General features: G+C 41.5%; 1 protein-coding gene across 3 annotated transcripts in view; it reads right to left on the reverse strand.

Moving 5' to 3' along the window:
• Window positions 1–14,050, reverse strand: part of Fmnl2 (formin like 2) — a 286,190-nt gene that overhangs the window by 59,516 nt on the left and 212,624 nt on the right. For all 3 annotated transcript variants that reach the window (XM_055600033.1, XM_055600035.1, XM_055600034.1), the window contains exons 7-9: window positions 13,634–13,742; window positions 9,336–9,412; window positions 7,710–7,803 (exon numbers count right to left, since the gene is read on the reverse strand). In XM_055600033.1, coding sequence (XP_055456008.1) covers window positions 7,710–7,803; window positions 9,336–9,412; window positions 13,634–13,742 — 280 coding nt within the window. The remainder of the gene's footprint in view (window positions 1–7,709; window positions 7,804–9,335; window positions 9,413–13,633; window positions 13,743–14,050) is intronic.

Raw genomic sequence — 14,050 nt, forward strand, 5'->3', positions numbered from 1 at the left:
CAAGGAGATAGCTGTATGTCGTTTTCATATGGCTAAATGAACCAATAAGGAAAAACAGATGGCCCCTTGTTCTCACCCTGGTCCTCATTTCAGGAGCATAAATTTTCATGAGAAGACACTTCAGCACCCAAACCAGATGCGTTAATTCCTTTTGTTTAATTGTTCTTAGAAGAAAAAAAAAGTTGAGGAATACAGCGGTTGGCTTTTAGTGATCTAGTCCTCAACCACTCACACTCTCCTTTTAGGGTACAAACTGCCATATGAAGTTATATCACTTGAGCTCACCACCATATACATTGATGCAATTAATGGATATGCTTGCTCAGTTATGTTGGCCTTTGACCCAACCTCATCTCATAAGCCAGTGGTTCTCAACCTTCCTAACACTGCGACTCTTTAAAATAAAGTTCCTTGTGTTGTGATGACTCCAATCATAAAATTATTTTTCTTGCTACTTCATAACTGTAATTTTGCTATGTACGAATTGTAATTTAAATATTTTGGGGGAGAGAGGTTTGCCTCTGTCAAAGGGGTTGTGATCCACAAATTGAGAACCACAATAAGCAATATCCTATAAAATTGGGTTAATAGCCTTCAGATTACATTAAACTATGTGCTCTTTTTTTTCCTTTTTAAAGATTTTATTTATTTTATGTATGAGTGCTCTATCTTCATGCCAGAAGAGGGCATCAGATTCCAGTACAAATGGTTTTAAGCCACCATGTAGCTGCTGGGAATTGAACTCAGGACCTTTGAAAGAACAGGGAGTGCTCTTATCCACTGAGCCATCTCTCCAGCCCCAAGCTATGTGCTCTCTATTCCTCAGCACAAACTTTAGATGTAAGAACTTTCAGGGCAAGACTCTTTTGCAAACAAAATGAGGACAAGCAAGATGATTGGCAAAATTGCTTGCAATACAAGCCTGGTAACTGAGTTCAGTAACTAGAAGGTGAGATGAAAGGAAGGAATCAGCTCCCATAAGACTGTCCTCTGACCATCACATGATCACCATGACGTGAGCATTGGTTCAAAGTCTCCCCGCCCCCACCCTTCCACTCTCCTGATCTAGCTCTCACATACACACACTCACAATAATAAAAAAAACTTTTAAAAAATATAGTGATATTGTTGGTATCTTTGACAGTAAGAATCATGAGAAAAAAACAGAATCATATGTATCAAGAGCCAAAAACATGTTGCTTCTTTTCACATTTGTGTTAACCTTTACACCTGGTCAACTTCGACAGAACAGACATATTGGCTCAAGAAAGGGAGGGAGTAATTCCTGCTACCGGCTAAAAGTGAGAAGTCTCTGGTGTGGCCTGGTGCTCTCCACCATAGGTGGTTCCATGTATGTCATCCACTGACCAAAACACTCCAGGCATCCTGCATAAAGCATTAGCCCCAAGCTTCCCTAAATCCAGAAGTCTCCAATGAAATTTCAAGCTAAAATGACTAAAAACAAAACAAAACAAAAAAAACCCCCAACACTCTTTGCTATGATACGTAAGAAAACAACTGACTCACAGGAAGACAGGAGAAAACGAAAAGAAAGGAATTTAAGAAGCACTGAGCAGAATAGCATTATATCTCGTCCAGCAGCTTCAGGTAAATGCAGGCAAAGAACACACAGCTGCATGGGATACTAGACAACACAACATGGTCTCTCTGATGCAAAGACAGAGGCCAAGAGAAGCAGAACCTAAACTAACAGAACAGTAGTGAGAATTTTAGAATTCTGGTTTCTTTTAAAAACTGCAGAAAGAAAGTTGTCTCCTGTGCCAATGAGTTCTAGGCTCTTAGCCACTTTTTCTTCTAAACAGTTTAGTATATTTGGTTTTATGCTGAGGTCTTTGATCCACTTGGACTTTAGTTTTGTGCAGGGTGATAAATATGGATCTATTTTCATTTTTCTGCATGTAGACATCCAGTTGGATCGGCACGATTTGTTGAAGATGCTGCCTTTTTTCCATTGAATGGTTTTGGCTTCTTTGTCAAAAATCAAGTACCCATAGATGTGTGAGTTCATTTCTGGGTCTTCTCTTTGGTTCCATTGATCCACCTTTCTGTTTCTATGCTAATACCATGCAGTTTTTATTACTGTTGCTCTATAGTACAGCTTGAGGTCAGGGATGGAGATACCTCCAGACAACCTGTTGTTGTACAGTATCATTTTAGAAATTCTGGGTTTTTTGTTTTTTCATATGAAGTTGAGAATTTTTCTTTCAAGGTCTGTAAAGAATTGTGTTGGTATTTTGATGGGAATTGCATTGAATCTGTAGATTGCTTTTGGCAGAATGGCCATTTTCACAATGTTAATCCTACCAATCTATGAGCATGGGAGATCTTTCCATCTTCTGATATCTTCTTCAATTTCTTTCTTCAGAGACTTTTTGCAAACAGGTCTTTCACCTGCTTGGTTAGAGTCACCCCAAGGTACTTTATGTTGTTAGTGGCTATTGTGAAGGGTGTTGTTGCCCTAATATCTTTCTTGACCCTTTTGCCTTTGCTATATAGGAGGGCTTCTGAGTTTTTTGAGTTAATTTTGTATCCAGCCACTTTTCTGAAGGTGTTAATCAGTTGCTGGAGAGGTTGTGGAGAAAGAGGAACCCTCCTCCATTCCTGGTGGGAATGTAAACTGGTACACACACTTCAGAAATCAATCAGGCACTTTCTCAGACAATTAGGAATAGGGCTACCTCAAGATCCAGCTATACCACTCCTAGGCATATATCCAAAAGATGCTCAAGTACACAACAAGGACATTTGTTCAACCATGTTTGTAGAAGCTTTATTCATAATAGCCAGAACCTAGAAACAACCCAGATGTCCCTCAACGGAGGAATGGATATGAAAATTGTGGTACTTTTACACAACGAAATACTACTCAGCAATTAAAAACGAGGAAATCATGAAATTTGTAGGCAAATGGTAGGATCTAGAAAAGATCATCCTGAGTGAGGTATCCCAGGAGCAGAAAGACATACACAGTATATACTCACTTATAAGTAGATACTAGACCTATAAGATAGGATAAACATACTAAAATCTGTACACCTAAAGAAGATAAACAAGAAGAGGTTCTGGGGTAAAATGATCAATCCTCACCTAGAAAGACAAATAGGATAGACATTGGAAGTAGGAGAAAACAAGAAACAGGACAGGAGCCTACCACAGAGGGCCTCTGAAAGACTCTATCTAGCAGTGTATCAAAGCAGATGCTGAGACTCATAACCAAACCTTGGGCAGAGTGCAGGAAATCATTTGAAAGAAGGGGGAGATAGTAAGACCTAGAGAGGACAGGAGTACCACATGGACCAAATATATCTGGGCACAGGAGTCTTTTCTGAAACTGATTCTCCAACCAAGGACCATGCATGGATATAACCTAGAACCCCTGCTCAGACATAGCCAATGGCAGCTCAGCATCCAAGTGGGTTTCCCTAGTAAGGGTAACAGAGACTGTCTCTGACATGAACTCAGTGGTGGGCTCTTTGACCTTCCCCACTCCCCCCGAGGGAGGAGCAACCCTGCTAGGCCACAGAGGAGGACATTGCAGCCAGTCCTGAAGAGACCTAATAAACTAGGGTCAGATAGAAGAGGAGGAGGACCTCCCCTACCAGTGGACTTAGAGAGCAGCAGTGAGGAGATGAGGGAGGGAGAGTGGGATTGGGAGGGAATGAGGGAGGGGGCTACAGCTGGGATACAAAGTAAATAACCTGTAATTAATATAAAAAATAAAAATTATATTAAAAAAACAAAAACAAAAATACAGAAAGACTATAAGAATATGTTTTTGTTATATTCCCAGGTATGGAAATATGAAGCTGCTTCACAGCAGGTGACTATGATTTGCCTTGTGCTCTAGCAGGAGTGTGGTTTTGCTACCTGCAGATATTTTCTGCAAGTGTGTGACTTTGGGAATTCTGGGAATTTTTCAGAGGGTACAGAAATGCCGGGGCCCCAAGAGGCAGAGTTGTTGCTGTTTAGTAGTTAGATGGTGATGTTTGAAGTCTGTTACGTGGTAGAGAACAAAGAAGCAACAACAAGAAAAGTTAGATATCCTGATGGCAAAGACCAAACTTGTCCCAAGGACCTTAAAGCTCCTAATCAGCAGTAGGTAATCTAACAATATCGACACCCCCTTTCTTCTCTATCCTTTTTTTCTCCCTTATCTAGTGTTTGGGGTTTAAAAGTGTGAAAAGGGGGTTGAGAAGGGTGGGGGTCGGGGGAGAGAAAGGAAGCCACAAAGTGGTAAAATGCCGGCTATAAGAGCAAATAAAGGATTCCAGAAATGACACTTTTGTTGAAGCTTTAAACATGTACTGGTCAGAATTCCACTTTCATCACTACCTGCACCTGACTGGATTTAGGAGTTTCTTTTTCTTGAACTAAACATGTTCTTAGTTTCGCATCCCCTAAATAGCTAAAACACGCACAATTCTAACACCTAAATTCTTGACACAAGAGACTCTGCATGCATCTGTATGTCTTCTATGTAAAAGTATGAGAAAACAAAACCAAAGCAGCTCCTAAATGGCAAGCTTTAATTCAGATCTGATGCAGTTTTAATATATAATTTGACTAACAGTATAATCAGATGGTTATTAAAGCTATATTACCAGAGACAAGTTATATTATAGCTACGGTCATGATTGAGCATGTACTAAGTGTTTCCAGGGTAGACAAGACTTGACATGTGACAGTCTTAATGTGATATTAAAACATAAGATGTGATATTTTCATTTATGGCCTCACAGTAAGGATTAGACATTATAGTATGTTCCCATCCTGTCCCTCTTTTCAACCACTTTCGGTGTCTATTCTATTTGCCCTTCTGAATGAGAACTAAGCATCCTTCATTGGGTCCTCCTTGTTATCTAGCTTCTTTAGGTCTGTGGATTGTAGCATGGTTGTTCTGTATTATATAGCTAATATCCGCTTATGAGTGAGTATATACCATGCATGTCTTTCTGATTCTGTGTTACCTCACACAGGATAATCTTTTCTAGTTCCATCCATTTGCCTGCAAATTTCAAGATTTCCTTGTTTTAAATAGCCGAGTAGTATTCCATTGTGTAAATGAATCACAATTTCTGTATCTACTCTTCAGCTGAGGGACATCTAGGTTGTTTCCAGATTCTGGCTATTATGAATAAAGCTGCTATGAACATGGTTAAGCAAATATCCGTGTTGTATGATGGAGCATCTCCACCTCCACCCAGCAGGGAATCGAAGCAGATTCTGCCCAAAGAAAAACTTTGGGCAAAGCACAGGGAGTCGTAGGGAAGAGTGGGAGGATAGAAGAACATGGAGGGGACAGGAACTCTATGAGAAGACCAACAGAGCCAGCAAATCTGGGCTCAGCGGAAGTTTCAGAGACTGATGCACCAACCAAGGACCATGCATGGAGAGGACCTAGACCCCCTGCTCAGATGTGGCTGATAAGCAGCTCAGTCTCCATTTGGGTTCCCTCATAAGGTGAGCAGAGGCTGTCTCTGACATGGACTCTGTTGTCCATTCTTTGATCATTTCTCCTGGTGGGGCAGCCTTGCCAGGCTATAGAGGAAGAGGATCCAGGTAGTCCTAATGAGACTTGATAGGCTGGGGTCAGATGGTGGGGAAGGAGGATTCCACCCTTCTGAGGATTAGGGAAGGGGAATAGAAGATAGGAGGGAGGAAGGGGGGCCTACAATTGAGAAATAAAGTGAATAAATTAATAAAGAATAAATTTAAAAGGATTGGAGATTGCATCAGCAACATATGCTCTTTACCTTGCATTTTAAAATCATACCCCCTTATTTATAGATGTAAAGTGTATGCATATTTATACATGACATATAGACTCACATAAGCACTTATATATCCTTCCCTCTGAAATTCATTTATTTTCCAAGCCATGTGTAAACATCAAGATTCCCTATCACTCATTATCATATTAGAACTCAGGTATGATTTCACTAGCACTGAGGCTGGATAGATTTAATGAATTATTTGGCAGTCTCTTTGTTTGGCAATAAGAACACAGGTATGTATCAGCCTCATTAAGCACTAGCTAGGGATAGGAGCAACTGGCCAAGGGCAGTAGTGTGCACCCCAGGTCAAAGGTTAAAACTCTCAGGCCATGACAGGAATCTCCCCCGCCCCTGCCTACCTCCCTCCCTCCCTTTCACTTTCCCTCCCTCCCCACAGTCAGGGAATCCTGTCAAATTCATTTCCTTTATTTCCTTCAGGACAGTCACACACTTCTAAGTGCAAACGTCAGTGGTGCTTCATAGAAGTTCCAAATTCAAAATACAGATGCCGATCTCACCATGGCCACTGGCATGTCCATGTGGCTTGGGGTATGCCAGCTGTATGAAATTCCTCTATAAAATTAAAGATGTGTATGTAACTGGTTCTGCACTAGAGAACGGTTCAAGAAACATATCCACAAGCTTCTATGAAGACTCAGTAAAGATGGCAGAACATCTGAAAGCCCCTCAGGGAACCACATCTTAAACCAGCTTGGCCTCAAGAGTGGTTAGTTGCCTGATTGATGTATTGATTGAGACCCCTGGAACTCACAGAAATCCACCTGCTTCTGTTTTCAAGTGCTGGGACTAAAGGCATACACCATTACATCTAGCTAGCTTGAGTCTTAATCCAGAAATATTTGGAATTAAGTAGTACTGCCTGGCTAAGGCATACGTTGGCTGAGGGTTCTAGGAGAACCTGGGGCTCTGAGTGCCTTCAACATTCTCCCAGGGCTGTTTGTAATTTTCCCTACTTAAAGTGGCCTGAGATGGGAGGCATAGACACTAGGAATATAGAAGCAGTCTGCTTGGCCACAGCACTAAACCAAAGAGAAACTGGCTACTTCTTAGTAGAGATGTCTTCATATTTTCATAGCAGACTCATATATTATTACCTATGTGTAACGACCTCTGTTTCTTAGATCAGTCTTCTCTCCACTAGAAACTAAACCTAGAGCTTTGTACATGCTAGGTGAATGCCATAACACCTACCACTGATACTGCTGAAACATATCTCCAGCCCTCAGTCTCAATTTCAGCCAAATATGTCTGCTCTTCCTTCATCGTCATTGCTGCTGTGTGTTTTTCTTATTTGGGGGAACATCAGTCTCATGCAGCCCAGACTGACCTGTAGCCATGTCATCATTTTACAACCATTCTACCCTAGATGTTTTGCCCCTGTGTGAACTCCTGCACCTCGTTTTAACTTTTATTCATGTGTGTGTGAAATAGCACCTCTCAGTTAAAATTACAAAATCCTACAAAGGGTATCTTTATTTGACAGGTTTGGTGGGTTTTATATAGCTAGCATGCAGTGAAGCAATGAATATAAATAGGATATGAGAGAAGTAAATAAGATGAAAGAGTTCATAAAACTTAGTGGAATTTATACTGTAAAAACCTTAATTCAGTGTATGTATAGCAAAGCCTGTTTTCTATATGACTGTTCCCCATGCCTGAAAGGAAAGCGAATACTGCAAATCATTTTAACATATGATGCTAATGAGACACCCACAGACAGCATCTTTCAGATATGCAAGGCACTTAAACTAAAACCATGGTTTCCCTCTAGGTAATGTCTCAGGAAAATTTAGCTATCTATGCTCCATTAGTGCTAGAATCAACGAAAAGGTGAATCACTCTATCAAAAAATGTGAGACATTTGTGGACTGTTATCAAAACTATGCATCCTACCTCCTTGAAGTTATCAAAAGCTGATAAAATTATTTCATGCCCGCCTCTGACAAGACAAACGGCTGCCAACAGCTCCAAGACAAGAGCTTTTGTTCTGTCAAAACAAGAAGAGAAAAGAAAAAACAAAAATCACTGAAAGAGACATCATGAGTCAGCGGCTCCTTCCAGGGTGAATAGTCGAGGAATAAGAGCACTGGCCCACACATTCATTAAACCTCCGGTAACTTAAGGACACAGAGCCCATTCTTCAACCTTCCTAAGTACAAGATCTTCAGTGAATGTGCAAGGTGTGTGTGATGGTCAATTTCAACTGTCCAGAGCCTAATATGGCAAAAATCAAAATCAACTGGAATTAATGTTTTGCATTTCTCTTGCAGAAACAGAGCCATGAAAATCCCACAGAACAAGTTTCTAGTATTTCTCTTCTTATACAGGAGACCAGGAAAGCGTCAGATTACAGCTGTGCTAACAAAAAAATATTTTCTCTGACTCAAGAAAATAAAGTTGCATCTGAAATCATTCTGGAAGAAGAAGCTAGAAAGGAATTCAAAGTTTGCAAATAAAATGTGAAGAAAGAAACAGCATTGTTTCTTCATCATAAGACTACTTTAGCATTTCATCTTTATTCTAGAATAAAAACTACTGCCAACCTCTTAACAAAGACTGTACTGATACCCCACAATGCCAATTGTCTTTAAAAAAGTGAATAATGGCTATCCTGTGGTGGAAGGCAGGAACAAGGAAGCATGGCTATTTTGGATTTTAGTAAACTACAAAAGTAACCTCAAAACCAAAATATACAATATGTATACAAGACTTTACAATTTGTATTCCCTTCTAAGTTAAAAGATCCAATTTATAATAGGTTTTTTTTAAGAGGAATTAGTAGTTTTTTGATATTCCAGTTCTTAAAAAGGTATTCGAAGTATAGTGTTATACAACTGAAATGCAGACATCATCAGAAGACAAAATACAACAACCAAAAAAGCAGACAGTTAGTAAAATAACTACCACATGCAATTCTGGCCTTGATGGTCCACATAAAAGGAAAGAATGCATGCAGGCATTTGTGTTCTCTTCTGTTCTTTTTTTTTTTTTTGTATTTTATTTTTTTCTTATCAGTTACATTTTATTAACTCTGTACCCCAGCCGTGTCCCGATCCCTCATTCCCTCCCAGTCCCTCCCTCCCATCTCTTCTGTTCTTAACTAAGCTACGTGTGCACAGGTAACAGGAAACATAAGCAAGGGTCTAGAGGGATGCTTGGATTTCATGTTCGCTGGTGTAGCTAAACTCTTATCAAGATTCCTCTGGTCTCCCCACCTGGGTGAACTGGAAACCCAGTCCTGCCCATCAAAATTGTCAATAGATATGCAAAGAACCAGGTCACCCAGGGACTGGAAGGTCAAAAAGAGCAATGAGCAAGAGCCGCCGCCAGTGTTCAACTCTGTAACAGGGCCAAAGGGAGAAACTCTACACAGTGGCCATAAAACCGCAGGGTTTATGGCCACCCTCAGTCTGCTTGGGGAAGCCACTCTTGGAAGTTTTTCGATTCTACAATTAACTGCTGAGTAGCTCTCCGCCTCCCTGATAAGATTTAGACTTGAACGTTACAAAAGATGCTTACCTGGGATTCTTGTTGTTCAGACTTAGTGCAATCTCATTGACAGCGTGTGGATGAGACATGACCATGTTGAAACCATACTAAAATGCAGATGGAAAAGAAAAGCATTACAAGAAGTTTTAATATTAATTAAAAAAAAACCACTTGGGGTGGCAGTATAGCTCAGTGGAAGAGTCTGCCTCATATGAGTGCAAACCCTAGACCCAAACTCTAGCACTGCCACAACCCACGAACATTTCTTCTTCATGTAACTCATGTCTTCTACAGAGGCAGCTGAGCTCATGAGTGTCAGAACATGCTTCTTTTCCAAAAGTTTTGGAACTGATAACATCCATTATCAAGGGTACTTTGAGGGAGATCATCCTTCCATTATTTATGAATGCTTTTCTTTCTCTTTTTTTTTTTTTCCATTTACTTATTTATTTCATCTCTTTCCAGGCTGATCGCAGCCCTCTCTCTCCTCTAATCCCAGTCCCACCTCACATCGTCCTCCCCTTATTATCCTCTTCCCTTTTTCTTAGAGAAGGGAAACACCCCACACACACACACGGGTACCTACCCACCCTGGCACATTAATTCAAAGCAGAACTAAGTGATTGGAGAGAGCCAACCCCTGACACTATTAATGATACTCTGCTATGCTTGCAGACAGGAGCCCAGATTAACTGTCTTCTGAGAGGCTTCATCAAACAGCTGATAGAAAAAGATGTAGAAAGCCACAGCCAAACAATAGGCTGAGCTCAGTGAGTTTTGTGGAAGAGTGGGAGGAAGGATTGAGGGAGCCAAATGGGTCAGGGACACCACAGGAAGACCTACAGAGTAAACTAACCTGGGCCCAGGGGGCCTCAAAGAAACTGAACCACCAACCGAAGAGCATATATGGGCTGGACCTAGGGCCCCTACACATATGTGTCATCATGTGGGTCCCCTAACAATGGGAGCAGGGGCTGTCTCTGGCTTTGTTGCCTGCCTATGGATCCCTGTCCCCTAGCTGGGCTGCCTTGTTTGTAGTTTTCTTTATTAAACTAAGAAAAGACTCTACTCTAGTGATTCAAAACTTGTATACTCATTAAGTCACTTTGAAGACCAAACAAAACCAACCCCTGGTTGAACTGCCAAGATCCACCCAGGTCAGTTTACTCTGCATTTCAAAGACAAAACCTTGAAATCTGAATTTTTCAAGCATACAGGATGATTCTACCACACACCTAGGGTTGACTATTCCTAGCTTCTACTCCACCTCTCATTACCACCACCACCTCTGGCAATGGCCATTGTGACACACACACTTCTCCATCACTCCATACAAACAAGCCAGTCCACAACAAGGATCTAGCTTCTGCTAAACTGAGCAACTACTGTCTTTTCTAAATGAACACACAGTTTTGCTCTTCTTCCTCTCGCGCTGAGAAAATATACGCAACCAGCATACAAGGGAAAAATAAGGGAAAAAAAAAAAAAAAACCTCTTGAGGCTAAGACAGGAAAATGACATGTTGGAGATCAGCACGCACCACGTAGCAAGGCACCGTGTCCAAAACAACCAAAACTTTCTAATGTTCCTATCATGTCAATCTGCCAGGCACATCTCCTCTCAGAGATAATAAACACTTCTATGCTCTGATCTGAGGCCAGACCCTCCACTATAATCCTTGACCTCACTCCCTCTCATCTACTCAAGAACAGTATATGAGCCAGCATGGTGACACACAGCTGTAATCCTAGCACTTTGGGGTGCAAGCCTGAAGATCAGGAGTTCAAATCCAGCCTGGTTTACCTGAGATCCTGCCTCAAAAATAAAAACAGACAGGTGCATTGGTACACACCTGTAATTCCAGCACTCAGAGGAGCAGAGGGAGGCAGATCTCTGTGAGTTTGAGGCCAGCCTGGTCTACAAAGCAAGTCCAGGACAGCCAAAGCTACACAGAGAAGCCCTATCTTGGGGAGTAAGGGGACAGAAAATATGAAATGTTCTGAAAGTTATGCAGGCCTAGTTGTCTCTCTCTACTGATTCATCGCCATTAGCATAAATACAATATGCAACAAAACCCTAGCTTGACACCTTCCCATTTCACTGCTACCCTTTGTAGCAAAGTCCCTTCAAACACTCAGGGTCTAGAGTTCTTCTCTTACTGTGTGCTCCGAAAGCCACTCCTTCCACCTCCCTCCCCTCAAATTGTTCTTGCCAAGATCACCATGGATGTGAACTTAGCTAAAGCTTCTTGCTGAGCCTCATTCATCTTGCATGACTTAGCAGTAGCATCAGACACAGCTTGAGGCTTTTCCTCTTCCTGGCTTCTGCCCTCTTAGCTATTTCTCAGACTTTCTTCTTGGCTTATCTCTCTCTGACATTTAAATGGAGTGCCTTAAAGGTTCATATTAAGAACTCCCTCTCTACATACTAGCCCATTATCAAGGTTTCTGATACCATTTTTTTCCAAATTATTTTCAAATATCTCTGTCACACCTACCCCTCAGTGTTCAGACTGGCTTATCCAAGTACCCACTTCAGCTCACCTTCTCCCTCAATACCCAACAAATGCTGTGGCCTCCATCCAGAGAGATCTAGAGCCTAGCTATTTTCCTCATCTCTCCTCCTACAATTCTGAACCACACCGCCACTACAACTCACCCAAGCTGCTGCCAGTAACCTCCGGGACAGCCTACCTCCTGTTGCCTCTGCACCCAAAGGCCAATGCTAAACATAGAAGCCATAAAGATCCGATCAAGGGCTGGAGAGATGGCTCAGAGGTTAAGAGCACTGCCTGCTCTTCCCGAGGTCCTGAGTTCAATTCCCAGCAATCCCATTGTGGCTCACAACCAGCTAAAAGGAAATCTGGCGCCCTCTTCTGGCGTGCAGGTGTACATGCAAACACACACATTGTATACATAATAAATAAATAAATCTTTAAAAAAAAAAAGATCCGATCAAAGCAGTTGTCCCACTACCCCCTCAGAATGCTTTGGTGGTTTCTATTTGTAATAAAGCCATATCTTTCACTGATCTATAAGATTCTAATTAATCCCTGATATTTCTGCTTTCATCTTCTCTTTGCCTTACTCCTCACTTACTTTTCATAAATTCTGTCTCCTCAGTGACACTCTCCTAGTAGCCAATCTGGGAAATCTAAAACTATATATACACATTTGGCACTTCTGTCCCTACTTCTGATTACTTTTTCTGCAGTATTTAGTAAAAATAATTCCCTGGGTTCAAAGCCTTCCTAGACTCGAACCTTGTACAATTCATTAGCCATGTACTGTGGAGGCTATTGCTTAACTTCTCAGTTTCCTCAACAATAGAATAGGAAGAGTAACACTACCAGTCTTACAGGGATGTGTGGATGCAAGAACTCACAGGCATAAAAACCTGAGAGGCGCACCATGTGGTAGCTGGCTTCGGGCCCACTTTGTCATCGTTAGGATACGGAATGCTATACGTTTGCGGTGCTGCCTTGATTACCCTCTCGGGAGAGTGAGTTCCCAACACACTTTTACGGACTGCAGCATTCTCAGTACTTACAAGACTGTCTCCATCGGGTGAAGCACCACAAAAATTCTACTTGGTGGGGGAAGGCCAAAGCACGCTTGCCTTCACACAGTCCATTCACACTCCCAATTGGAGTGCTAACCTCAACCCTTATGTATCTAGTCTCCAACCTGGGAATCTGAGTTTTAAACAGAATCCTTTTTTTTTTTTTTTTTTTCTAATTCTTACCCCATTTGGTTTATCTACACTTATGGCCCCATTCATTTACCCTACATCTTGCGGGCATTCATTTTCCATGGTTGTGTAGGATTAACCAAAAGTGCATGGCTATACCGTTTCCCAGACTGAGCTCAGCCCACCGCAGAGCCAGCCAGAGCAGGAATGTGCACTTTAACAGTGTTCCCCACGCCCCTTGAGGAGACTGGGAACCACTGGTTTTAACACACAATAACTATAACCTCTTGATTGACCGCAACAGAAGCCACTGACCAGGTACCTCATTACCACTGTTTCAGTGGTAATGAAACATTACCCACAACTGGAGGACTACTTCCCATGGTGCTCACAAATTTTTCCCAAGTAATGCAGGATCACTTATCACACATGATAAATTATAAGTACTGAAATATGCAGCCACAGAACTAAATATTTAACAGTAAAATGAATCAGATTTTTCTGAATAGACTCTCATTAAGTCATGATCTGTACTTCAAAGAGATACACAAACATCAACACACACATGGGGGAGAGAGAGCGAGAGATCTGAGTCTGATTCCAACAGAATCTTATAGAGAACTGAAGCAAACACATACCTGATAATTCATGATGGCTCGTAAACACATGATACAGACATGAACATCATCTTTCTTACTCACTAATCTTGAATTTTTCAGAGTTCTTCTGCTTGGCAAAGTATTATATCTAAAAATAAAAATGGGGAACTTTTATAAGATGACAGCCTACAGTGAGCACAAAGCAAATAAAGAGACACACACTAGTTTCTGTTTTTACAAGCACCTACGTAAGAACTGCAGGCACAGAACACCCCAACACTAACCATTCCAGAGGGCGAGGGCCCCGTGGTTCTGTGAGCCTTTCACCATCTTTCCAGGCTATCTTCCCACTCAGTGAAACTCATCCCTACATACAACACATAAGGAAAGAAGGAGTACCTGAGACCTTGTAACAATTCCAGATCAGAGCTGGGGACCAAGCCAGGTTTACAGAAG

This window comes from Psammomys obesus, unplaced genomic scaffold (genome assembly GCF_907164565.1).
Source record: "Psammomys obesus unplaced genomic scaffold, mPsaObe1.curated_primary_1811, whole genome shotgun sequence".
In the NCBI taxonomy this organism is placed as follows: Eukaryota; Metazoa; Chordata; class Mammalia; order Rodentia; family Muridae; genus Psammomys; species Psammomys obesus.